The sequence below is a fragment of the Melampsora larici-populina genome, assembly GCF_000204055.1.
Source record: "Melampsora larici-populina 98AG31 unplaced genomic scaffold MELLAscaffold_16, whole genome shotgun sequence".
Classification (NCBI taxonomy): Eukaryota; Fungi; Basidiomycota; class Pucciniomycetes; order Pucciniales; family Melampsoraceae; genus Melampsora; species Melampsora laricis-populina.
The window spans coordinates 1,550,108-1,577,668 of NW_006768780.1; the positions used below are offsets into that span (position 1 = coordinate 1,550,108).

The window sequence follows — 27,561 nt, forward strand, 5'->3', positions numbered from 1 at the left end:
TGGGGTAATCAGGTCTGCGTGAGTACGGCACAAGCCACTGAGCTACAAGAGCTAAATCAGAAAATGACAAACCTGGGGTAATCAGGTCTGTGTGAGTACGGCACAAGCCACTGAGCTACAAGAGCTAAATCAGAAAATGAAAAACCTGTGCAACAAGCAACAGGAGTCACGAAATGAGATCAAGTGAAAAGACTATGAGTAAAAATGCGTAATAAGATTCTTTTTGATCATCAGAGACTCAGCATACCTGGGGTAATCAGGTCTGCGTGAGTACGGCACAAGCCACTGAGCTACAAGAGCTAAATCAGAAAATGACAAACCTAACAACACACAACAGTTAGTAAAAAGGAAAAAGCAATACGAGTAAGAAAACAAACAGACCTGTGCAACAAGCAACAGGAGTCACGAAATGAGATCAAGTGAAAAGACTATGAGTAAAAATGCGTAATACTATGAGTAGAGAGACATTTGTTAGATTTAGAGATGTTTGTAAAAAGTAAGTAGAGAAATTACTTACAGATTCTTTTTGATAAGGGAAAAGAATCTGTAAGACGGACAGTAGCACCTATTTAACCAGTAGAAAAGAAACAAGAGCACAAAAGACATTCATTAAACAAAGACAAAAGAAACGCGCAAGTCTCATACGACTTATTCCCAAAACAGAAATCATTAACCCTTATTTGATAACAACAATTTTCTCATAGCTTGTAATATCTTGATCCGTAAACTTCTTCCTAAATTTGAATTCATTAGACACCTTTGACAATCTTCATTACCAACATAGCACCGTAAGTCCTTGACCAACTTAGGACGAAAAGAGAACAATTAATTACCACAACAAATCTGAATGGCGACAGACTATCCCGTCGACAAAGAACCGGGGTCTCACCCCATCCTATGTCCCGCGACAAAGCTTTGAGGATCAGTCAAAGTCTTGGATTACTTGAACGTCCAATTACTCCTCCCCCGATTCCGACTCACTTAGAAGCTGATGATGGTTGGGAAGAAATTCAAGAGGAACCCTTTCTCAATGACGAAATCAGGCCTGACTCGCCAGGTGATTGATATGCCAGGCATCAAAAATCTCTACGACATTCCAAAGCCCAAGCAAGGTTGCTAGCAAGGTGGAAGGCTCTCAAAATCACAAATGACAGGCAATTTCATCCGACTTCAGCACTCTACATGTAATTGGACCACAAAGCACTCATACTTGACTCACGAGATTAAATGCCAGTGTCCATTGGAAAAACTTCGCCGACAACAAATTGACCTGATTGACCTTCTAAGTAGGTCAGTTGTGTTGTATTTTATCTATTCTTTACCTTTCTGTAAGTTAATGACCTATCAATGAATGTGAAAATTTGATTAGATCGCAGGAGAAAACAAGGGGTCACGTTCTGTGACTGCGTACCTGATGTAATACGCCTTCTTCATCTTGGCTACATATCTGGCTCACCTCAGTTCCTTCACACTGGCTTCTCTATTTGGCTCGTCCAATTTCACCATCAACTCTGGAACCATACAGTGGTATCAACTTCGGGCTTTATCGATGCCTTGATGGCCTTTCTGGATGAAAATGTTCTTCCAGACAAACACCTCAACCAATCAGAGGCAGAAGTCGCAAGAACATCAACCGTAGTCTGAGACGTCCTTTTGGTCAAGCAATCGACATACATTGTTGAATTCTTTCCAATCAACAAAGTCTGTTTGAAGAAGGCCTTCAACTTTCCCAACTCGATATATCAGCTGCTCAATGTTCTCTGTGCTTTGGACCGGCCGAGGGGGAAGTCAAGGTGTCTCCCAACAAACCTGATTTCATCATCGCAATGGATGGTAATTTCCAACACCGTCATCAATCTTACTCCAGCAAAGACTTTCCTCAAGAGGATCAATACCCCGACTTTTTCATTCGGACTAGCAATATTGAAAAAGAGGCTGTTGCTTGTCAACAAACTGACGCTCAAGCCAATGACATCAAGGTTTGTCTGTTTGTAATCATTCTAAATCAATCAATGCTGACGACATCTATGATTACAGACTTCTTGTTCTGATTCCCATACTGCTGCAAACGATGTTTGGAATAGCAGTTCATGGGACAGATGTGATGAAACAGGTCTGTTTGCAGGTGCATGTCGCCACGATGTACCTCTTTACTTTGTGAATATTTATCAAAGCGGCGAAAAGTGAGCTTTTGTATTGACCAAAATTGAAGTTAAGAGCTAACACATTTCCTGTGAATATAGACTGTATTACCCTGTGGCAATTCTCAAACGGCTTCGAGAACTGTATCCTGATAAGTTCATAGGTGTGCTATATGACATTGGCTGTCACTTAGGCGTACATATAACAAAGGTCAGTTGTGCTTTCATCATGTGTCTTACAGCAAATGGACTAATAAACATTCGATTGGTTTCATATCTACAGCGCGGGCTGTTTCCCCTGGACAATCTCAAAATGATGTTTGGTACTTCCGTTTTCCATGCATACGTGCATCAGTGGGCTTGTCAAATCAAATTCCACCCTTGCTTCAACGAATCTTGGGGGCTTTCCAATGGTGAGGGACTTGAAAGGCTTTGGTCTTTCTTATCTGCCCTTGCTGCCCCTCTTTTTATCTCAACTCGGCTTCATCAATTACTGGCTATTCATTGGCGTGCCTTTTTTTATGCATCCAAGGTTAAGGAAGGAAGCGGTAAGATTAGGTTTTCTGGTGAAGATATCATGTGTATACTGAATCTGAGGTGTGTTTTATTAGGACTATGGCTTCTAAGACGATATCGAAATGCGGTGAAGGTCTTGGGAGAAGCTCAATCCGCACTAAACACCCTCTTTCAAATGGCCAACCCAGCCCTACCCGGCAAAAACTATTCGGCCCTTTTTTTCCGTTCCCAATGGGCTTCTGAGCGTGAGGCATATGCAAGCAAGGATGCGATCATGCAGAAGCAGAAGTTGGAACTTGGTCGGCTATTATCTTTACAGGATGAACTTGAGGCTGCGTGGTAAGTATCATTATATATACGTATGATGACAATCACTAATACTCTTTTGATAGGTTGCAGCCGGCACTTACACCTCAACAGGCTCTCCATCGTCTTCGAACAACAGCGGAAATCAAGGAAAGCATTGCCCAGCAGGCTGCAAAAGTTGGCACAGCCAATGTCCTTCTATTAGACAAAGAGCAACAAGCATTCCTTAAGCTCTGGTACAGTAAGCATGAAGTTGGACTGAGGTACATAGCTATATGTGAGGAAAAGCGTCCTCTTCAACAGAGCCGCTCAGATGGTCATGACACAAATCTAGGTAAGTCAAGCATGTTTTTTAATATGAACGCCCAGCTTACTATCCTCTCTGGTTTGAATCTAGGTCATAAGGGCCAGACCAATCTGCTTGTTGCGCTTCGGAAGCATGTAACACAGCTGAAGAAGATAGTTGAAACTTACCAAACTCGTCGCACAGAATATCACGCAAAATATCCTGAACATCAGCTCCCGGCAGACATCAATTATAATGAACTGCTTCACATTCAAGCCGATCATCCATTCTGGAACGACTCTCTCTTCACCAAGATTGAAGCACCTTGGGCAGTTGATCCCAATACCAGGCATGGAATGCAGCAAGTTGCATATGCGGATTGAGCAAAAGAGGAGCTCAGGCGCCTTGGTTGGGAGGTTTGCCGAGGGATGCGTTGGGCAACCACCTCTCACAATTGTATCTGGGCGCTACTCATGTCTCTACGTTCAGAACCAGACACTGACCCCCATTTGGCAAACCCTTTCATTTCTCACTCAATCCTTTCATATATACCATTAGAATATCGTTGAAGTGCAGCTACAGTGATTGTCAAAAATCAGTTTGTCAAACTGACAGACTTACAGCGGACATGGCACAAAAATCTACTCAAAGTGTTCTCTCAGACACCTGCTCAGACCGGTGATGAAGACCTCAAGAACACTTGGGACACCCAACTAGATCGTATTTTTACTCTCTGCAACAAAGGTAAGTTATCCATGATTCCTGGAGATATAGACACCCCGATAGAGGATGTGGCTATGGATGAACAACATTAAGATGAAGCGGCTATGGAAGGAGGGGATGTAGTCTATATACAAGATGATGAAAGTGATGGGGATAGCACCATTGATGGAGAGGATGAAGATTTGGTTTCTGGGCTTTTACGTGGGCTCGATTTGGTGGATATCAATGCTGCTGTTGACCCGGTAACATTGTTTACATAATTAGACATATGTTGTTATTATGTGGTATTTCTGTTGCGATATGAAAGAACTGTTATGAGAAATCGATGATGGAGAAATGAAATCAAAAGACCCATACATTATATATTAAATCTTTTAAATTGACCCCTTTTTATTATTTGAAAGTGATTAAGATCAACTTGAATCTATTCCTCCCAAACACTCATCATTCAAAAGATACACAATATCTTAATTTTTGTCAAACGTGAACTTAATGCATCCAGTTCAAGTTTACCAGCAAGCGTTGTCACAAGAATTGATCAATGAATCAATTAAAATCAAGTGTGGATTTTAAAGCACTTCATGTCGCTCTGATAAACTACCCTAGCCCGTAATCTCTAGCCGTAAGCACAAGTTTATCAATGATGTTGTTCACTTGTAAAGTATAGTAAGTTCTTTTATTGTTCTTTCACTTTTTGTGGTGATGAAATACATGATCTGAGAATTCGAAGTTATCAACAAAACAAAAGATTGCTCACTGATCTGAGAGATATGAAGCCATCTGCCTGTGTGATCATTTGTCATCTACCAATGGCACGAAACGGCACAAGATGGGCACAGCTTGCTCAATCAATTAATGAAAACTATTCAGAACGTAATTTCATGAGGTGTTTAATATGAGTGTCTGCGTGAATTCCGTACCGTTGACGGCCATTCCATACCTTTTGTCGCAACTCAAAATCACACAAGTGGCACAAAATGAACTTATCTCATGCAATATCAATCTGTTTTGAATAATTGAATGTTGAATAATGGCCAGAAAGATATTTTGTGATGGGTTTATTATGAAACTTTTGGAAGAATTATTCATCTTCATTGGGTTTATTGGTTCGATGTGAATGCAAACCTCTCTCCCTTAACCTCATTAAAACCAGTAAATTGCTCATAACTCATGCTAACATGGTGATGAGGGCTTCTTAATTATTTAGATTTCTTTGAAATGTACTACAAATTAGTATGGAGCAAAAAAATCACCCTCTCCCAGAACCTCATTTGTTTGCAGGATGTTATATATCTTCATACTTGATGTTAAAAGCACAAATATGAGCATTCTTGAGCTCAGATTTTTGAGAAATTTCAAAGTGAAATTTTGCTCAAAGTTCATTAATAGACCCCCCCTAAAAAACCCTCAGGAATTCAATGGAACAATTCCTGACCTCATAACATAAAAACTGGCTGAGATATGGGCATAGAAAAATGTGTCTCAAAACTCGAAATGTGAAAAAGGGTATCAAGGAGGCTTTTTTTTCAAGAATTCTCTTATTAAATGGAAATTCAAATGAAATTTCAAACAACTTTCATTATAAAAGTTTTCAGTTTGAACCAAAATTGAGAGACATATGGGCAGTTTGTCACATTTACACCCATCCAAAAAAACACGGAAACCTAAATGTGACTATCAAGACATAGGAATTTGTCAAAATGGTATCATTAAACTCTATTTGTAATTCTGTTTGCAACAACTTTGATTATTGAAGTATCAAGTTTGACCCAAAATCACATGAGGTATGCACAATTTGAGGCCTTTGCCACCCCCAGGACATCACCAATACCTACACTTAGCCACCAAGACTAGGGATATTCCAAAATTTGTCTCAATGAACTCTAGTTAAAATTACATTTACTACATTTTTCATTACCTCATCATCAATTTTTGACAAAAATTGATCAAGATATGCCCTTGTGGACGCTTTTACCAGGACAACACTCCTAACTTTTTCATACTTGGTCAAAATACCTTGCCTAGTGGCTCTTTTTCTCCAGAAAAAGGGCATGTTTTAGATGCTACCATTCCATCTTATTACCTTACACCTCTGACAATGGTGGCAGAGGCTTAAATCATATGTCTCTCCTGCTCAGTGCTACTCTGTTTCAGAGTGGAAGCTGCAGATCACAATGCTTTGTTTTGTAATGTCAATGCACATGACAAAACATCTGTTTGCTTATCAAAAATTTACCATCAAAGTCTTCAATTTTTTCCCCTTGAGTCAGAGTACCAAAAGTTGTTTTTTTGGTGTTAAGTGCATATTTAATTGTGCTTTGGATACTCAAAAGTATAAGAACCAGGGCCACTTTTTGAAAGATGAATGTGTATCTTGGTTAGAAGAAATTTTATTTCAACATATTTCTATATATCTTGCTGTGAAGGATGTAGAAAAATTCAATGATTGTTTTGTTCTGCATCCTTGGCCTTCAATTTCTTCTCAACTTCTAGCCAAGTCAGAAACTCAAGTCAGAAACTCAGGTTTACATGCTTTCAAATGGTCAGATATATATCAAATGGTCAGAAACTCGTTTTTTTACAATTTCAAATTCACTTTGATCATAATGAAATCTTTGATTCTTATTCTTCAACCTTGAAAATTTTCCGTTACATTCCTACTGCGGCCAGAACTCGACAATGCACAATTATCCATCATACAACCAGGATGATCATGGTCAACCTCAAATGCAATCACATGTGCATGGTGCAAACCAAGATCAAGCTGACTTTTATCACACAAATTTCATTGATCACAATCATCAGCGTCAAGTTCAACCCCAACTCAATCACCAACACAGCAGTCAGCAAAGTCACGTTCAGCAACATCACAACCTTTACAACGCGTATCCTAACTCGGCTGAACCAGATGACCAAAATCCTTGCAATTCAACATATGCTAACTCAACCTATCATAACTCTAACTTCAATTCCGTGAGCACGCATGGTCAGCAAAGTCAACCATATAATCACAGGTCTCAACAAAGTCAGGTTCAACAAACAAACTTCGGTGATAGACTTCCACCTGCAAATAATCATCACATCGGCTTAGTCCATCCTGTTCTGTCTTGTCCTTCTGATATAAGCACCTTCGACATAAATCATCAAGCCCAACATCCACCTAGTTCCTCCTCAGTAACTCGTCGTCGGACCCAGGTAAAAACTCAGACAACAACTCAGAGGCGCAGGAATGGCCGTCAAACCCAAGACGCACCTGCTAGTGTACCTCGGGTGCAAGTACCACCAACAACCAAAGTGGCTGCATCTACTAGCCTGACTACGCCAACATCAACACAGACGCAGGTACCTACGACTACAAGGGCCACTGTAAATCTCTTTCTCCCTAACTCGCTCAGAGGGAACAAACACTCTCAACAACCGCCATTAGACATCCCAACACCGGAAGAGATGATGAACAAGACATCTGTTGAACTGCGAATGCTTTCAGAAAAGCATGCTACGAAAAGGGTACTGTACCACCAGCCTTGAGAAACCATTTCATGAAATTACACAAAGAGATTGATAAGGTACTGGCAATTAATTGCATAAATAACCAGGTTTCAGTCAAAGCAGTTCGTAAACTGTGGTATGTGGTAGCTTTGTTTTGATCAATCTGACACGATACAAATACATTGACGTAAACATCAACATCTTAGGGGTGAAAGGGGGGTGCGGAGAGGTCTGAACAGTTTCCAACAATGGTATAAAAGTGGCGAGGTTAGTGCGATATTCAAAGAGAGTAAGTTGTATTACTTCTTCAAATAATACATATTTCATAAAATAATGTATGTATCATTAATCTTCCAGCCTCAGGTGTAGCAAATGGACAAGGCTCGGCATTAGCATTGAGTATATGGAACGGGAAATCGCAGGAAGAGAAAGACTCCTACAAAGTACAGAATCAACCTGTGATCAGCGCGACTACGTCCAACTCAATCAATTCTGCACCCGACGCTGAAGACGGAACAGCAAGAACTGAAGTTGTCTCCAATGTGTGAGCAAAGAATATGTCTTTGGCAAGCGCGCGAGCAGCTGTAAACACTTTTATGATCAAGTTGCAAAGCGAGGTCAGTTTTTTTGGTTTATCAGAAGCAATTCTTACTGACTACATATTGTATAATTTCAGGCTAACAACATGGCCGCAACATACAAGGGTGACTTTGTCATAATAGGAGTATCAAATTACTTAGGTAATGATTCCTACCAGGTTGTCCGAGCCACACCACGCGCTCTCAAGTGGGTGGAGCACAATAGGATATGTAACCCAAAGAATCATGTTGCCGCCCAATTACATGCGTTTGTCACTGGAACCCAGGCTGGCTTACTCAATATAAGTCAAACCAAGCTTGATGGTAAGTCTCACATATCAAGTTCACCCTTCGACCAAAAAGCGTTCACCTGCCAATATGTTCAACTTCTCCTTACACAGACAGAGCAAGGTGTCGAGAATCCCTGTCTGAAATGATCAGTAAGTCCGTCTTGCTACGCTCTTGCTTTGACTTATTATCTGACTTGGGTACCCACCGCCACCTCTTTTACTTAACTTCTTCTTAGGAACAAAGACACAAGGTGTGATCAAGAAGTGGACATGGAAAGGCTGCAAGGAAAAGTTACTTGAGGACGGATACTATGTACAACTTGCCTTGGACTCTAAGTCTGACATCAGCTACATAATGCAAGATAGTAATCAGCTAACCCAAACACAAGCTCACGATGTGTTGGATGATATTTTGCAAAACAAGATCCTAATCCTGGAAACTGAGGCGGGTCCTACTCGCAAACGCAAACGTGCCCATGGGTCTGAATCTGAACCGCCCTCTACCACTTGGGAAGAACCACCCACTACTCCCACTCCTGGCAGCAACTCAGCAACCAACGTCAGCACAACTCCTATCATAAATCACTCAGCAAATGATAACGTGCCCGTGCCCGCCAATGATACCCCTATTACCAAAGATACATCAATTTCCACAGCTGTCGATACAATGTAGACAAAGACAAACAAGTACAAGAACTCAGTCTTGAAATCTTTCTTTTGGCCTCAGTATTACTGCACTTCTCTCTTGGTTATCAATGTTGATAGCTATTTTTTTGTCTTCATTTGTTGTTTTATCATTTAGATTGTCTTTGTAATGCAACCACTTGTACATATGACTTCTATTGATTGTTGCACTGTTTTTCTCTCTCTCAGTGGGGCGGTTGATGATAGATATGAATTTCAATTAACTTTTTGATTACTTCAATCGTCTTTTTGAGCAAAGTCAAAGCTGAATGTGTGTACATATTGTTGTCATTCTGTTAGAGATGCTTGACAACTTCCACTACAAACAGAAAACAATGAAACTCCAATAAATGTATGCTGGAGTGTAGCATTGGAAGTGGTAGATTTTGTTTGATGTGGGTAATATTAGGAGGTGCTTCTGCTATTTTGTAGTATACATCAATTTACATCAATTCAAGACAAAATACAAAATAATACAAGATGAAATCCAGGTAAATAATGACTCAGTGTTGAATTATTCCCACAGGGTATCTATACGGGTATCTATAATCTTCTGTTCTTGATGATAGTATTTCTCTGAGCTTGGTTTTTGAAACATAATTGATCGGCCGCGTTGATCTGTAAAAAATGAGGCCTTTGATACCTACATAAATCCTTTGACGATGCGGGTCGAACTTGATTTGTGGTGAGTTGAGTTGTAGTGGTGCGTCAGGGTGTGTCGACATGAGACTTGAGGACTTGAGGACTTCAGACTTTGAGGAGTCAAGGACTTGAGACTCGAGGGTGGATGACGTATTTAGGAGTCTCGGGGCTGCTCTATGCCTCGCTTACATTGTGTAAGTCATGTGTAGGTGCCATAGGGGTTCTTAAGCCTTATCCGGCTAGGGCTGTGACCCAACCCTGTGAGTTCAGGGCCGGCCCCGGGGCCAACTAGAGCCCTGAGCAAACCCGATGGCCTCTAAGAACTGCTCAGGGCCGACCAGGGCCGGTAAGAGAGTAGCGTGAAGGCATTTTTTGGGCGAAAAAAGGGTCGGCAACCCGGCCGGGCCGGGTGCCCAAGCTGCCCGAAGCGCCCACGGGGCCGTATTTAACCGTTATGGAAGTGCATATGGATGCCCCGGGGCACGTACCGTCAGCTTCGTGAAAGTTGTCGGGCAGAGTCGGCCGGCCGGGTCCGGGTCCGGGTCACAGCCCTATATCCGGCTAAGTTGAGTGTAACAAATCTCAAAAAACTTCTCGGTACATGTATAATTTGGATACCGGTCTGGCGAGATGGATGAGACGAGGGGGGGATTCTGTCCCGAACCAAATTTTCGAATTTAGTCACGTGACCACCTCCGTGACTGCGCAAGCAGTCATCCACCGCATTCTCCTAAGTTTTTCATCAACCTCCCTCATCTTATCACCACTTTTCTCTCTTTCCCACGTCCCTTCTAGCCTCGGTCGCGCGTTGGAATGGACCCTGGACCACCTGACCCCGACAATACGATCGTTTTGACTCCTCGCGACGATCATTCGTTCTACGACGACGCGATGGACGCAATCAACGAGGCCGAACCGCTGGTTCAACCAACGGCGAAGACCCCAATGACGCGTCAAGCATCAGTCCTCAAGAAGGGCTCCCTCCCTCCTCCGAGCACAGAAGAACCAAGTCCTTCTGTCTCTTCCACCCCTCTCTTGCGCGATCGAAAACGAACGTGTTTAGCAACTCCGCCGATCTGCCCATTCGTGGAAGTCGACAAGTTATCAACCACTCCTCGTTCGACTTGCATCGCGAAGTTGTTTCCAGGGGGCTCGACAACACGGTCCCTTGAAGTCCTCATCCAGCGACTTGTTGAAGTCACGAAGGCCACTCTTGTGCCAAAATCCAAAAAGACGAGCTCAATCAAGGTTGACATCGAGTCAGCAGCCAATATCCTACTGCTTACACTACAAGAAACATAACATTTTCTGGGCAGAAAATTAAATTATTTGTATACAAAAATCTGGAAAGGTCAGAAACAGAGCAAAAAATATGAAAAAATATGCATTCTGTTCCTTGGTTTGAGATCTCCAATCTGCATATTTTTCCGTATTTTTGGGGTTCATATTGGTGAGTGTACTAACAATAAACCCTCATAATCACCAGATTACCACCTGTAACAGATGCTGGAATTTGGCTGATCAATGCTGAGAGAAAATTTTGATTACTACAAAACCCCATAACTTCGTCAACTCTGGCTCAAAACACTCGATTTTGAGTGCATTGGAAAGCTGGTATTTGCCTGAAGATAGTTCATAAATGAACCCAATACGTGGCGGGCCTGCAAAGAAAGATATCCCCAATGAAATCGAATTTCACATATCATCAAATAGAATGTCAGCCATTGGGATTACACATTTTGAGTCAAAACGAAAGTTGTAGTTCAGGAATTCAGCTTTCTAATGCACCCAAAATCGAGTGTTTTGAGCCAGAATTGACAAAGTTATGGGGTTTTATAGTAATCAAAACTTTCTCTCAGCACTGATCAGCCAAATTCCAGCATCTGTTACAGGTGGTAATCTGGTGATTATGAGGGTTTATTGTTAGTACACTCACCAATATGAACCCCAAAAATACGGAAAAATATGCAGATTGGAGATCTCATACCAAGGAACAGGATGCATATTTTTTCACATTTTTTGCTCTGTGTCTGACCTTTCCAGATTTTTGTATACAAATAATTTAATTTTCTGCCCAGAAAATGTTATGTTTCTTGTAGTGTGACTGGGATGATCAAAGAGCAGGCGAGCGTCAACAATACCAGGCGCACTGTTTTCGACACCACTCGTAAGACAATCACCGACCCAACATCCGCCCTTACCTCGGCGTTTGACTTCAGGGTCTCTACAATCGCCGAGAGAGTCGATGTACTCTCAGAACACATTGCAAAACTGGTGGCTGATGGCCTCCCAGTGCAATCAGGGAGGAAACAACCCCCGACCAAGACCTCATATGCTTCGGCAGCGTCGAAGCACGCACCGAACGCCACCCCCTCCCAACAACCAACATCCCAGGCAAGCCCTCGGGCCCCTACCAAGACCAGTCCTCGCTCTCGCTCTGACCACACGGTCACTCTCAACCAACTGGACCCCGCAAATATAGCGGGTGTTGAAAAGTCGATCCCAGAGTTGATCAAGGTACTCAACCTGGAGCTCAAGGCAAGCAAGATCAGGGTCAAGCCCGACGATTCTGCTTCTATCAAAGTCAGAAACGTTCATCGCCATCCATCAGGCGACCTTGTAGTCTATCTAGACTCACAACGCCATGCCCAGGCCCTCCGCCACCAAGAGAAGGACTGGCTGCCGAAGATTTCCCCCAATCTTTCGGTAAAACAGGAGACCCACGCCGTAATCGTGCATGGGGTCCCTACCACCTTCAACCCATCTAGGCCAGAAGATGTTGAACTTCTGAAGACCTGTAACGGTACTCTACTGGACAAAGCCACATATGTCCGTTGGCTAAAGAAAGAAACCGGAGGTGACGCTAATAAGCGTCATTCCTCACTCCTAATTGGCTTCAAGTCACTTAGCCAAGCAACGCTCGCTGTCAAAACAAAAGTCTGGCAGGGCAGGAGCCGGCACCGCACGGAACTCAGTGGTCCTGCTCCCACTAGATGTTTCAATTGCCGATTGGTGGGGCATACCGCTGCGGCATGTCCTGTTCCCCCAATGTGCCCAACGTGTGCTGGACCACACCACGCACACACCTGCCCAGTGAAAGGCAAGCTTGCCTTGAAGTGCACAGCTTGTGCTAGAGGCAACCTTAAGGCTGACCCCAGCGCGGATATCCCTCGTCTCTTCAGGGAAAATCATGCGGACTTCCTCCATCACCCCTTTGCCCCAACTTGCGGGGCGAGAATTGCTAGTCAATTCCCGCCTCACAACCCAAGCGGCTCACCCAACATCGTCATCATTGAACAGGCCGAATTATCCAGTACTCCATGTTAGAGCACCGGATACGCGAAAAACTGTCAATGAAGAACACCGCCTCAATTCTACAATTGAATTGCAGGCACTCTAAATATGTAACTCTTTCCCTCTTTAATTCAGACTTAACTAACCTTTTTTCCGTTATAGCCATTCAGGAACCTTACGTCAATCCCATTGACAACCTCCCAACAAATCACGCCAACTGGACTTTGATATGTCCTACACCTGCATCACTTACCGAAACTGACCGGCCTCGAGCCTGCCTCTATGTGAGGCAAGATCTCTACCTGGAAATAAACCTGTTCCATCATACGTCAAGGAACGTTGCAGCTGGCGTCCTCACAATTGACGGTTTCAAGGTCTTGGTGGCGAGTGTATACAACCCACACAAGACTCTTGACGGGTTTATCGCATTTACCGACATCTTACGAACAGCTAACCTCGAAACCCAACTCCTGCCGGTGGTTTGTACCACCGACTCCAACCTCCACTCGCCTCTCTGGAACCCAGCACACAGCAAAATAATCGACAGAGACGCCGACTCCCTCATCGACATGATGACAGAATGGGGCTTGACCTTACGTTCCCCCAGAGGTCAACCTACGTTTGGACTGCACCGCAATGACACTCTAGGCACTACAATTGACTTGGTTTGGGTAAACGAAGAATTTGATGAAGCCACGATCTCGTGCTTTGTCGATAATGACGACCTATTAAACCATCAATCGGACCACCAGGCGTTGGTCACATGCTTTTCGACGCACACCACTCCAAGCCCGAGTGACAATTCCTCCGGGAGGAAGAACTGGCACAAGGTAGAGCCCATTCTATTAAAATCCGAACTCACACAGACTCTCCCCAAGCTGCAGTCTCTCCTCACTCGCCAAGACATCACCAACTTCGACGAGTCCCTACGACAAGCGGTCATCGACGCATTAAACAAGCACTCTCCGGCAAAGTCAACCAACATGAAGCATAAGCCATGGTGGAGACCCGATGTACTGGAGCCGCTTAGGAAAGCAACGGCAAAAGCACGACGACACCTGAAACAGAGTCACACACCAGAAAATCGGACAGCTTACAACAAGGCAAGGAACACCTTCAATAGAGCCATCAACCGCGCTAAAGAAAGTTCTTGGCGCCAGTACCTCTCGGAATTGGACCATCAGAACCTCCTCCAGGCCAAGAGGATCGCCTCAGGCCGCAAGGCGTCCTCCCTAGTCAGCATCCTCATCACCCCCGACGGCAAAACGTGCACGTCGAACGAGGAAAAGGCAGCTGCCTTATTCTCCGCCACGTGTGTGGCGACTGCACCTTGCAACCTCGACAACACGAATCACCTTGTCTTCCCACTGAAAGGAGGAGATCGCCCCTCTGTGGAGATCACCCCACCGTTCCTCCAATTTATAACCAATGAATCGATAGGAGCGGTGGTGTGCGACAGCCCACCAACAAAAGCGCCGGGCTCAGACAAGCTCCAGAACTGGGTCTGGAGAATGGTCTGGGACGTAGTAAAATCACATGTAAGATTTCTTTTCCAATGTGTGACTATCACAGGCATCATCCCCGACGGTTGGAAACGAGCAACCACGGTGATGATCCCCAAGCCGGGGAAATCCGACTACACCCAAGCGTCCTCCTACCGACCGATAGCCCTGCTGGTAACGCTAGGTAAATTCTATGAGAAGTTACTCACCACACACCTTTCAGCTCAGGCCGAAAAACTCAAGTTACTACATGATGGACACTACGGCGGACGCCCGGATAGATCTAGCCAGGAGGCTTTGGTCCATCTTGTCTCCTGGATCAAAGGAGAATGGGCAAAGGGTAAAGTTGTTGGCGGCCTCTTTGCGGACGTTAAATCTGCTTTTACTTCGGTCCACCACCCCCGTCTCCTTGACACCCTCGAAAGGATGGGCATCAACACCCAGTCTTTGGACATCATCCAGGACTTTCTCTCCAATCGCACCACTACGCCCACCTTCAACGGTTTTGAATCACACGAATTTAGACTTGACCACGGCCTTCCTCAAGGCTCTCCCCTTTCTCCACTACTTTGCCTCCTTTACAATTCATCGCTTTTAGGGGTCACTAACACTATTCCTACAGCTACAGCACTAGGGTTTGTCGACGACGTCGTATTATTATCATCCTCCCTCGACACCCACCAACTGCGCTCCCAAATGCAAACATTGTCTTTCAGACAACAGCAGTAGGCAAAACGGCACGGCGCCATTTTCGACACAAAGAAGACTTTCTGGGTCTTATTCACCCTACAAGATTTCGACCCCACCACAGTCCCCACGATTGATTTCGCCAATAGGAAAAAACTCACACCTGCCCCGTTCGCCAAGTGGCTAGGCGTCAAGGTCGACAAGTCTCTATCCTTCAAGCAGCACCGACTGGATGTGCTCGCCAAAGGTAGGCAACGAGCCGGTTTTCTAGCCAGGCTGTCCAGGCAAGGTTGGGGCATCCCACCTAACCTTCTCAAGATCCTCATGACCACTACAGTACACGCGGCCATTGACTACGGTGCAATGGCGTGGATGCCCACGGAACCGACAAAGTTCTTTGTCGACCAACTCTCAATCATCGATAACACCTGCGCACGCGCGGCGCTAGGCGCTATGAAGTCTACCCCGGTCGTATTTTTGCGACACGACCTCAACCTCATCCCCCCAAAAATACGCCTTCAGAGTAAAGCTTTGAGTTTCATGGCTTGCTCCCTGACAAAAACCAATACTCACCCACTTTTTAAGCTCATACAGCAGGCTCAGCTTTCGATACCGAAAAGCCACAAGAATCCTTTCCATCACTTCTTTGAACACCCCCTCTACAAGCACTTCGAAGAGTACGCGGTACAGCTCCCTGTTGACCCTGCGTCTTCTTTCACCCGACCACCTAACTACTCCACAGTCCTACAAGAGGACAAGAAGCGTGCAATCTCGGACACTCTTCGCCTCAAGCCCTCACAACATCATCTCGTAATTTACACGGACGGTTCACGGATTCCCAACAAAAACACAGCTGCGGCGGCCTGGTGCGCGAACACAGGCCCAAGCTCCTCCACAGCACTCGGCCCAGCGAGGTCCCAAGGGATCTATCAAGCTGAGTACCGAGGGGTCCAATTAGGACTAAAGCTGACAATCGAGAGCGCGTCGGTGGCCACCCACCGAGCCTCCATCATCCTCGACAACCAAGGGGTGGTCAAGGATTTGAAGTCAAACTCATCATCCGTGTCTTCCCTAGATAACCGACACAAAACCTTTAAACAACTACAATCCGTCCATCAGCTCTTCCCCCAGCTCCAAATCGTTGTTCGCTGGTGCCCTGGCCACAAAGGCATCCCAGGCAACGAGAAAGTCAATAAGATCGCCAACTCATTGGCAAAACGCGACTTGCCGAGCTCATTCACAAATACACCCAACACAGCTGCCTTTCTCTCGGCCATCAAGGAATGGCGAGCGGCACAGACTGAGGAATTTAGCGAGAAGGAAATCACTCGCCTAGGTCACAAACCCAACGGAAAGAAACACCTCGAAGGGCTTAGTGCTCTCAAAAAGCACGAGATAGCCACGATCACCCAGCTACGTTCAGGCCATATCCCTCTTAACGCTTACCTTCACCGCTTCCAACAGCCAATAGACCCCTCCTGCAGATGTCAGGAAGGGATAGAAACCGTTGACCACTTTCTCTTTGTGTGTCAGGATCACTCACAAGCTCGAACGGCTTTCGAGCGCAACATCGAGCAGCAAGGCTGGGCCAAACAGACCACCTTCCGAATGGATAAGCGCATCCTATCGACTCCCAACACATTCAAAGCCACAGCAGACTTCTGCAACGCCACATGGCGCTTCGCCAACAGGTGGACCTGGGCGAAAATCTCAGACGAACCACTACCAACCAACCGCCCCGAGCCTCAAGAACCTCAGGATTAATTCCTTCCCCCATACCTCACCGCCCTATCCTTTGTTTTTCTCTCTATCACACATGTACACTTAGATGAAACAGCCAACAGCTACCTTTCCCCTGACACAGCCAGAGGGGTTTTACTGGTGCTGGAACATAAATATGCAGTGTTTGATAGCCTAACGGCTGAAGAAGCACTTTAAGCAATAAAAAAAAAAAAAAAAAAATGGATGAGACGAGGTGTGTAAGGGCCTTGGTCTAGGGTCTCGAAATGCATAACTGCTTTATTCGAGATTTAACTCAGATTTGAAAGGTGACAAAATACATTAATAATTCGATAAAGAAAAAGGAACTAAACATGAACATGAAACAACCTATATATACATATATCTTTCTACAAATGTTTCCTAACAACTACTTTCTACTAGCAACCTATTTCCAACTATTTCTTGATAACATCTAGCTAAGTTATTCCTTATTATCAAATGTTGAAATATCCTAATACGTATTTATCCTTATCCACATAACATTTATTTGAAATTAACTCTTAACAAATTCTTAACGAAATACATTTATTTAAGTCTTATTATGTAATTTCTAAATATATTTTAAATCATTACAATAATAATTGCCGTCTATCCTAAAGATTTCCTAACGCTGCTTGATACCCCATTGAAAAACGAGAATCTAAAAGCGAAGTTGGACAAGGAAATTGTGAGTATTTTGCATGAAAGTTCAAGATAAAAAGATCCAAATCCGAAGAAATATCTGGTAATGCCACCCAAGTGTCATCTGATACTGGTCTTCCAAGCCATCGTATCAAATATTCCGGAGGTGCTTTCCCTTTCTTTCTATAATTCAAAATACCCGCCACGTGTCTCCAATCATTTGACGTTGCTACTGGTTTTGAAGATATTTTTTCTGTCAAAACCCGTCCTCCTACAGAAGGAGAAACATAAGGTGAGATCAGAGATATGTTAAAAACAGGATGTAAACGAGAATAGGTACTGCCCAGGTCTAGTTTTACTGCATTTTTCCCTACCATATTTAATACGGGAAAAGGGCCTATTCGTCTGTAATCTAGCTTTGAAGAAGGTCTAGCAGAAGTAATATTCTGTCTAGACAGCCATACTAAATCGCCAGGCGAATATTCAGGGGCCGGTCTACGATGTTTGTTGTATTGATCCGCTTGAGCCTGCTTTGCATGCTTCAAAGATATTAATAAGTTCATCTGTGTCGCTTCTAATTGTTCTATGAACTTATCAGCATGTGGCACTCTCGAGAATTCGGTGAAACTGTTAGCCCGAGGATGAAATCCCTGCCAGGCAAAAAACGGAGTTAACTTGGTAGAAGAAGAGGAAGTATTATTAAAACAGAACTCAGCCATAGGTAATAAATCTACCCAATCATCCTGCCTATAGCTGATAAAGTGACGTAGATATGTCTCAAGTGTTTGATTCGTCCTTTCAGTTTGTCCATTTGTTTGCGGATGAAAAGCCGTCGAAGGTGCTGGAATAATTCGTAATTGACGCTGAACTGCTGTCCAAAAGGCTGAAACAAAAGTTGACCCCCTATCCGATATGATCTTATCCGGGTAACCATGATAACGAAAGAAATTTGAAACAAACAGAGAAGCTAACTGTGGTGCACTCATAGACTCCTTACAAGGAATGAAATGGGCTCCTTTGGAGAAATAATCTGTGATAACTAAAATTGAGTCACAATTAGATGAAACTGGTAATTTAACTATAAAATCAATACCAATAACACTCCATGGCCGGTCAGGAATTGAGGAGGGAATTAATTCTCCTTGCTGATTGTGTGTAGAGCGTTTTGTTCTTTGACACGAATCGCAGCTTCTGACATAATCAATAACATCTTTTCTAAGTGTTTTCCATCCAAACGTCCGGGTTATTGCGTTGATCATATGTGCAATACCCGGATGGCCCATCGACGTAGAATCATGAAAAGATTGTAATATCTGTTGTCGTAACGGCAACGGAACAAAAATCCTATCTCGAAACCACCACAAACCACCCCTGAAAGAAAAAAAAGGAGGTGGTGGCTTTGACCCGTCAATATCATCATAGTCCTTATAGGAATTTATGAGTAAGTCACGAGTTGAAGATGATGGAATAATGAAGGAAGTATCAATTGAACATACCGAGACCCCATCCTTTATCATATAAGGTTTTAGCAGGGTCATTCGGTTTTGGTCGTGTGAAATATAGTCATAGTCCGGTCTTCTGGATAACGGATCAGCAGGATTCATCTTTCCTGGAGTGTGAAGTATTTGAAAATTAAAAGAGCTTAAATATGAAGCCCATCGCGCCTGTCTAGGTGTCAGTTTTTGTGATGTCATAAAATATCTTAAATTTGCGTGATCTGAAAAAACCGTCACTGCTGACTCCGTACCCGTCAACCAAGCCCGCCATTCTTCAAAGGCTTCTACTATAATGCCTAATTCTTGGTCGTGGACTTGCCAGTTACGTTCCGCTGGAGTTAACTTTCTTGAAAAAAATGAGACTGGTAAAAGATTTCCTTCCTTATCCGGTTGAGACAAAATTGCCGCCATTGCGAAACCGGAACAGTCCACCTGAAGGGATCTGGGCTTATCGAAATCAAAATGACAAAGCAACGGGGCCACTGTAAAAGCATGAATTAGATTTTGAAAGGAGGAAAGACACTTAGGTTCCGCTAATCCTGCAACCACGTCAATATCTTTCTTGGTCAAAGAGGTGAGAGGAGAAGCGATAGAGGAAAATTGATTAATGAAACGACGATAAAAATTAGTGAAACCCAAAAATCTGTAAAGCTGCTTTGAATTAATAGGATAAGGCCAGTCAGTGATAGTTTTCAATTTTGCTGGGTCCATTCTCAAACCTTTATCAGATATCAAAAAACCTAGAAATATGACCTTGGATTTATAAAATTGACACTTCTCAAGAGAAAGATGCAACTCATGTTGCTGTAACTTGCGCAAAACTTCAGTAATATGTCTTTCATGATCCTGTCTTGTTTTAGAAAAAATCAGAATGTCATCAATATACACAAAACAAAAAATACCTAAGAATTCAGATAAAACAGATTGAATAAAACGTTGAAAACAAGCTGGGCCATTTGCTAAGCCAAAAGGCATAACTAAACATTCAAATAATCCCCAGGGTGTTCTAAAAGCAGTCTTCCATTCATCCCCCTCCTTAATCCTAATGAAATTAAACGCTGATTTTAAATCCAACTTAGTAAAATACCTGCAACCTGAAATTCTAGTTAATAAATCACCTAACAACGGAATTGGGAAAGAGTCACGAATAGTAATTGAATTTAGGGATCGATAATCTACACATGGTCGGTTCTTTTTCCCCGGGACTTTCACAAAAAAAATGGGTGATGCAGCTTGAGAAGATGAATGTCTAATGTTGCCTTTCTCTAATTGCTCGTCAATCCATAGTTTTAATTCTAATTCGTCTGTTTTGGAGATTAAATAAGAGCCACCATAAGTCGGTACCGCGCCTTCTTTCAAATTTATTGCCATGTCAAAAGCCGCACGATGAGGAGGTAATTTCAAAAGGGCCTGTGATTCAAATACATCAGCAAATCTCCTAAATTCAAACGGAATTGAATTTACTGAAGAATTTGAAGAGAGAGGGATTGAAGAAGAAGAAGTAGATAGAGATGAAAAGACATGAGAAAGAGGATTCATGAATTTACCAGTTAACTTGGAAAAACCATTATTAACTGGGGCATCCAATCGAAGAGATGGGCCACACCCTCCAACCCAACCTTGATGACATCTGAGCCAATCCATGCCCAGTATCAAATCATAGCTGCCCAAAGTTGTGACGTCTAATTTGATTATCGAGTCAAAAAGTTGATTTGAAGAGTCCGAAATAGACAAACCACCTTGCCAGAAGTGAGTCACCAGTCCATCCTTCCCAGCTGATCCGTCAAAAGTAACACATTTTAATGGAAATTTTCGAAGATTGAGAGTGAATTTGTTTTTCTGAACAAAGTTTTTGTCAAGAAAACTGCCCGAAGCGCCTGAGTCCACCAAAGCTTTAGCAGAAAAAGTTTTTCCGTTTGTAATAAGATTGACCGATAAGATTAATCTAGAATTGAAAGTGGATGAATTTTTAAAATGAATAGCGGAGATTGAGGCCTTCTCTTCGGTGTCAGTAATGCCATCATTCGTAGGATCAAACATTGGTCTGGCATTGAATTCGAAATTTTGAGATGGGTCTTGAGAGTTATCATAATAAGTCGGTTGATCAATATTTTGATACTCCGAAAATAACGCCGCGACTTGCTGAGTTGGATCTGATATCCCCATCGCTGGAGGCATTCCCAACGCCGCAGGCAAACCTGGATGCTGAAGAGGTGTCGCTCCTTGATGAGCTGGTCCATACTGAAAAGGAGGTAACTGCATATGGGGAGGTTGATGATAAGAAAGGTTTGAAACTGGAATTTGATGAAACCCTGACGCTACTTGAGGTACCGGTTGCATTGGGTGATGAAAATTATGAAAAACAGGTTGAGCTTGACGTTGAGCTGATTGTTGGCCACGATTCTGAGGAGCACGTCACCGCCAAGAAATTCACGTCGGAAAGCCCTTCCTGTTGTCATTTCGGGAAGGGCGCCCCGATGCAGAATCGCGCCCAAGTCATGCGATTAGACAGACTTCCGATCTGCAATCGAGCACGCATCACGCGACTGATTGTTCAGTCCGTTTCAAAAACGGGCGGGCTGATCCGATCGAAGACAGCTCCGATTTCAAACCGGGTACGTGGCATCCGACTGAGCCTCAGCCCGATGCAAACACGCAAAGTACGTTTCCGACTCAAACCCGAATGCGATAGAATCATCCCATCGCGTAGCCCTCAACCGAGGCCGCATCTACCCCGCATCCCCGATGCAATCTCGCGCCCGATACAAAATCGGTGATCATCTTTCGACCCAATCCCACCATATCCGATGCAGTCTAATTTGCGAATGAGGTTCGCATTTTCTCTTGTGATCCATAAAAAAAACGTTGCATACAAAATTTTGTGTTGCATACAAAATTTTGACAATAAAGTAAAAAGTGAGCAAGCGTTGATAGGGCTTCTGGAATTTAATGTCTTTGAATTTCAAATCAAAATTTGCCCGTGTTTGAGTTTCCATTTACTAGCTCCAAATGATAGGTCTGAGGCTCAGCATGTTAACTTTGAAATGTTAACTTCAAAAGTTAATGTTAACTTCGAAAGGTAATGTCAACTTCGAAAGTTAATGTTAACATCAAAAGTTATTGTTAACTTCAAAAGTTAATGTTAACTTCAAAAGTTAATGTTAACCCCGAAAGTTAATGTTAACCTCGAAAGTTAATGTTAACTTTCGAAGGTAACATTAACCTTTGAACGTCCCAACCTTTAAGCAGGAGATCAAAATTGATGCTCAAAAATACCTTCAGCTGTTTCTGTAAGCAAATGCTAAGTTTTGATGGCATGAGCAAAAAGCGTGCCACGTAATTAAAAGGCCAGATTTATGTAAAAGGTGAGGAAAGAATTGAAAACAAAGGTGGAAACAAAAGTCATCCAGAGGGCTAGATGCACAGTAGGGAACTCCGGACAACCTTAATTCCAAACAGACCCAGAAAATCACATAACAACACAAAGCTCTGTCAATACAAAACTCAGATATGACCCGCTTCATACATGACAGTATCCTTTTCATCCAAGAGAAGTTCCTGAAAGTAATGTTCAACTTGTGAAAACATGCTCCTCATTTCGCTAAGCACTTGAGCGTATTTAATCTCCATCGATGTAACTCGATCAATTTCAGGCCCTTGGTCTAAGGATATCAAGTTAGTAAACTACTCAGTTGATATAATGTATCTAAAATCGCCGACTGACCACAGATGATGTCTCTCACATTCAAATACATGTCCTTCATGAGGCGCAAGACTGCCGCGTAGTTGTGTACAATCGAATGTTTTGCTCGCTTGATGACCAAATCTGGATGGACTGCCAAGCCATTTGCTTCTTCGTAGGGTCGCTTTCTCACTGACACCAGAGAAATACTAGACGACGCTCCCTCAACCTCTTCAATTTCAGAAGGAACATTCTCGGTCAATGACAGAGCCTTACACAACCGGTTCAGAGTACGAGATGGTGCGTGGGTGGTCAGCTCCTGCATCCTAGCTAGATACATAGCCTTTCAAACTCACCTGGTCTTGTGAGCTTAAAGATTGATTGGCAATCGCAACAATCGAAGCAGGACCGATTTCCGAAGCGGAAGATTCAAGGGAGACCAAGGCGCCATGTTCATGTGCCAGGTTCTCTTCGAGATGGGATTCGGGTGCACTTTCAGATCCGGTTCGAGGGGTGCCGTCGTCAGTGTGGGCAGAAATCTTTGCAATCATCAATCTCGGCAGCATAGTTTGCTTCGTTTCCATCAGTTTACGTTCGACATCTACAGAAGTGAGGGCAAAGTTACATTCGTAAAAAAGTGGTCCACCTCATTAATCAAGGCCAATTCTTACCGTCACGTCCACGGACTCTGTTGGTAAGCCTATCAGTTAGCTTCCGAATCTTGTGGAAGATTCGTGGTGCGCGGCGGAGCTTCATCTACAAGAGTGGATGTTGAAAAGAAGTTCGCGCTTCAGAGGTCAAGCAGATGGTGAAGACTAGAAAAAGTGGATAAAGGATGATTGTTGCTACTGCATACCAGTTTCGAGTGGGCGTTCGTTTTCTCAAGATTAATCAAGCTGAATAGGTGAAGAGAAATCTGGAGAGATGATCTAGAGAAGAAGCCGTAGAGGTGGAGGTTATGGACGTTCAAGCTTGAAGTGACCTGGCCTCAACACGATCGCACTGAGCAACTACGGCTTTGTTCGCGACTCCTTTGTTCCACAGTACCACCTTCACAGGTGCGTAGCAGTGCCGAAATCAGCACGTGGCTCGAAGCCTAAGGGGAGCGCGTGATACGCAATTTTTACACAAGAACGGCTTCACGTTATACTCTTCCCTTTGAAAACAACTCTGTTGGAATAACAAAGAACTTCATGAACAAAATTGATGGGAAACAACCCTCTAAAGATGGCTACGTAAAACGGCCATAGCGGTGGGACTAATATGGAGATTTGTTTTACGTGCACTGGGGTGGCCGTGATAAGCCGAAAATCGCGTCGGTAAGGTGGGCTACAAGCCCTTAAAAGGATTAGTTAAAGTAGGGGGACCCATTAAAGTAGCACAATCGTAATGAGCAGCCAAACATACTTTGTTTATGCGGGCTCTATTCTACCGCTGAGCATGACAACTTCATTGTCGATGGCGTGTTCTCGAGCGCGTGAGTAGCGGCGAGACTGCTTGAAAGGAGCGCATCTTACCACTGATTTGTGTGACAAGGGGTTCGCGTTGTATGATCCTCTCTGTAAACACACCATAAAGGATAACGACAACTCATATATCAATTCACTTCCAAGCCAAGATCCGGGATTCCCACCTCAAACATCTGAACTCAGACATCATAACATTTCATCTGCTCACTTCAACAATCCCGCTTTTGCTGTTCGGGTCAGTCAGAATATTGATAGTATCACCATATCTTCCCAACAGCTTTCTGATTTCTCTTCCTTCTATATAGTCTTTACGAAGTCATACATTGCTGCGCTTTCAAGCACGATCTGGAATCGCCTTACGGAATAGTTGACCTGCCGTATCATCGCGTGGCATCCACTCACTTAGATCACGTTTTCACTTCTTTAGTCAGTTACAACATTCACCGTATTACCAAATTTTCCTCACAATGTCTAATTTGTCCTGTCCTATAGATTTTTCACCATGTCCATGAGAATATCTGGAAATATCTCGATTACCGGGCACGTAAATCTGCCTTCTCGACCTGTACGCCGACGCTCAGCCCCTGCCAATCGGGCACGCAACACCCCTGCGCCGGCTCAACCTATTCGCAATCGGCGCCGCGGCGTCATAGCGGTCAGGAGTAGGGCGACGCGAGCAACGCCTAACGGTGACCCTCTATTTTGGAAGAAGATATTTAGCCTACCGGAAAATTTTGTCGAATTCCTGTCACCCGACTGCAACCTTTGCGCTCGCTCGGCTACTTGTGGTATCCTCCGAGCAATCGTCCTTCACTTCGTACCCAGTCACGTGTTTCCCACTCGCATGTTGAAACAGAAAGTCATTGGCATCTTCAGAGCCAAGGTACTCCGTAAATACGGACCGTTTGTTGGTCTTTGAAGGTATCAGGTGGACATCAACGTGAGTACTCAACATCAGCTATTGAACGCTACTTTTTTTTTACCAAGTTGATAAGGTGTATCCTCCTTGTCTACGTTGCTATAGCCCTTATGGTTTTTTTTTCATATCTTGCGTCTAGTAATAATCTTGCTTGCGGTCTGTACATCTTTTAAGAAATCGCGTGACTCTGCCAACTCTGTATATATATGTCAAGGCCCCGTGATGTGGAAACGGTTGTACCTATGCCTATTGTTTTTTGTATTTGAGTTATGATATCACACTTCTGTTTCTTTCATAAAAGATGTAATGCGGAGAAATACTTCGTCATACCAGTCTGTACTTAAGACTACCTGAGAGGAGTGCTTGGAAAAAAAAATTGAGTGGTATCTTGTACCTTCTTTTAAGCTGTGATTTTCTTACCTTCTCTAGTCTTCTGTGACTCGCCCATTCTGTACAACACCAATTTGGTGGGCAATTAATGAATTGCTTGGGATCATTCCAAATGGGCTCTTTTTTACTATTGAATTTGTATGCCTGTATCAGACATCTTGGACTTTCACTACTTCAAAATTCGAAGGAAGTTCGAAATTCGAGGTTCAAAGTTACTTTGAAGTAATTTCAAAGTAAGTTCGAAGTAAGCTCGAAGTAAGTTCGAAGTAAGTTCGAAGTAAGTTCGAAGTAAGTTCGAAGTAAGTTCGAAGTTCAAGAATTCTATGAAAACTGGTCTCATTCATCACAGATACATTGACTGAGTGGATATTCAGGTAAGGTAGCATTCTATGACCAAAAGAGATCCTAGTACTACGCAATATAGGGTTGGATACGCCTCCTCAAGGAGCGACATCAACACACCAAAAGACAAAATAGTTACAAAACGGAAGCCGGGTCCTGTGGTTTAGTCAAGATCAATCAGTACAGCATCTTGTCTTGAAAGGTTATGTAGTACACACCTTCGTAGAAACGCTTTTTGCGAACCTCCTTGTAAACCGTTGGGTAAATCTGAATTTTTTTCGCGTTCAAATCGATTGATAGGAGAATATTGGCTTGCTGACCCTGTATAACAGGCCGGCTCGCATCAGGACAGTGCTCTAGAGCTCATTCAAGAAGAGGGACACGTGCCTGTCTAATTTCCGGTCGAAACGTAGAAGCATCTTGCCTGCATTTTCCGTGACCATGAAGTATTTCTTTGATGTCTGTGATTTTTTTGCTTGTCATGTCCCGTGCAATTGCCCTGCGAGTATGTTTCCGAGCCTTATCAATATGCCGATAGCTGGTGCTTGAAGTGGCATTCGACATTGGGTCTGAATTGGTTGCCGAGAAGGGCAGTGGAGAGCGCGGCTGAGTCTGACATTTGTTTTGCTTGTGGATGGACATGATTTATGGTCTTGCGCTCAATTACCGAAGAATGGTGGAAGAATGATGATTTATGGAATGATGTCCTCAAATTATATAACGCACCCCTGTCTCTCCAGACAGGAAGAGTACTACGCCATTCGTACAACGCTTTAATGAGCTAGTGGCTGAGGTTCTTGTTTGGCTTGGACCCAATGTCTACGCAGCCGCTGAGTCGCTCAAAACCATCCAGACTCAGCGCGTAAGCCATCCCTCAGGTGAATTTGGAAAATTCAGGTTCTTGCGCCTAGCAGAGGTTTTTGCGGCGTACTTGCCTGATATCAAACAGCGTGCAGCACAGCTACGTAATTCAAAATTCTACCATCCTATGGTCTTCAGCGTATACAAGACATCCTTAGTTCGGCTTATATGCTTCGCTTGGACAATCAACATCCCATGTTGCGCACCAAGTTCTGAATCCTGAACAAGCAATTGACTCTGTATTTTAATTCGTAATAAGACGCAGGGCACTAAAAGTCACATCATACATACTCGTTTTTGGACATCTCACGTGGAAAGTATTTATATTTATCGTATACTATTCATTTGCTAATCAGCGTCTTGCAAGATGACCCCATCAACTTTAATACCCTGTCACTGTTCCGACTGTCAGAAAAACACCTACAGAACCCCACACAGGGAAGATGTACGAGGAACCCTGTGGAGGCCCAGAAACTACAAAACACACGTCAAGGGGTTTGGAACACGTCCCACTTGCGCGACACAAATAACGTCTCTGCCCTCGGATGTTTCAGGTGTGTGGGGGTACATTTGCTTCATCTTCTAATTCATTGCCGGCTCTAATACTTTATACGTGACAGAGATCCCATCAAAACTGCAAGATTCTCAAAATGCCTCACAGGAAACGTCGCCCTTTGCTTATCCAAACTCAGACAGAACCTCAGCCAGCCACAAAACAACCGAAAGCCACTTTCAACCAATGTGGGATGGTCCAATCATAGATTCAAGTCCGTAACCTCTTCATTTCTTGAATACACGTGTAGTTTGATATACATAATTGTTGACAATTGTTATTTATTTAGTTTTCAGGCATCTACAGCC

The 27,561-nt window shown here is 43.6% G+C and overlaps 3 protein-coding genes across 3 annotated transcripts; 2 read left to right on the forward strand and 1 right to left on the reverse strand.

Moving 5' to 3' along the window:
• Nucleotides 1–1,147: 1,147 nt before the first annotated feature.
• Nucleotides 1,148–3,632, forward strand: MELLADRAFT_106193 (uncharacterized protein; the record flags this gene model as incomplete). The annotated part of the gene is made up of 5 exons (XM_007409513.1): nucleotides 1,148–1,290; nucleotides 1,703–1,979; nucleotides 2,674–2,996; nucleotides 3,050–3,297; nucleotides 3,361–3,632. The coding sequence occupies 5 exons, from the start codon at nucleotides 1,148–1,150 to the stop codon at nucleotides 3,630–3,632; spliced, it is 1,263 nt and encodes a 420-aa protein (XP_007409575.1).
• Nucleotides 3,633–7,511: 3,879 nt separating this feature from the next.
• On the forward strand, nucleotides 7,512–9,002 carry MELLADRAFT_86087 (uncharacterized protein; the record flags this gene model as incomplete). Its single annotated transcript, XM_007409514.1, has 7 exons — nucleotides 7,512–7,597; nucleotides 7,668–7,750; nucleotides 7,819–8,005; nucleotides 8,075–8,078; nucleotides 8,138–8,363; nucleotides 8,441–8,479; nucleotides 8,566–9,002. The coding sequence occupies 7 exons, from the start codon at nucleotides 7,512–7,514 to the stop codon at nucleotides 9,000–9,002; spliced, it is 1,062 nt and encodes a 353-aa protein (XP_007409576.1).
• Nucleotides 9,003–22,541: 13,539 nt separating this feature from the next.
• Nucleotides 22,542–23,475, reverse strand: MELLADRAFT_86088 (uncharacterized protein; the record flags this gene model as incomplete). Its single annotated transcript, XM_007409515.1, has 4 exons — nucleotides 22,542–22,699; nucleotides 22,762–22,990; nucleotides 23,076–23,320; nucleotides 23,391–23,475. The coding sequence occupies 4 exons, from the start codon at nucleotides 23,473–23,475 to the stop codon at nucleotides 22,542–22,544; spliced, it is 717 nt and encodes a 238-aa protein (XP_007409577.1).
• Nucleotides 23,476–27,561: the final 4,086 nt, after the last annotated feature.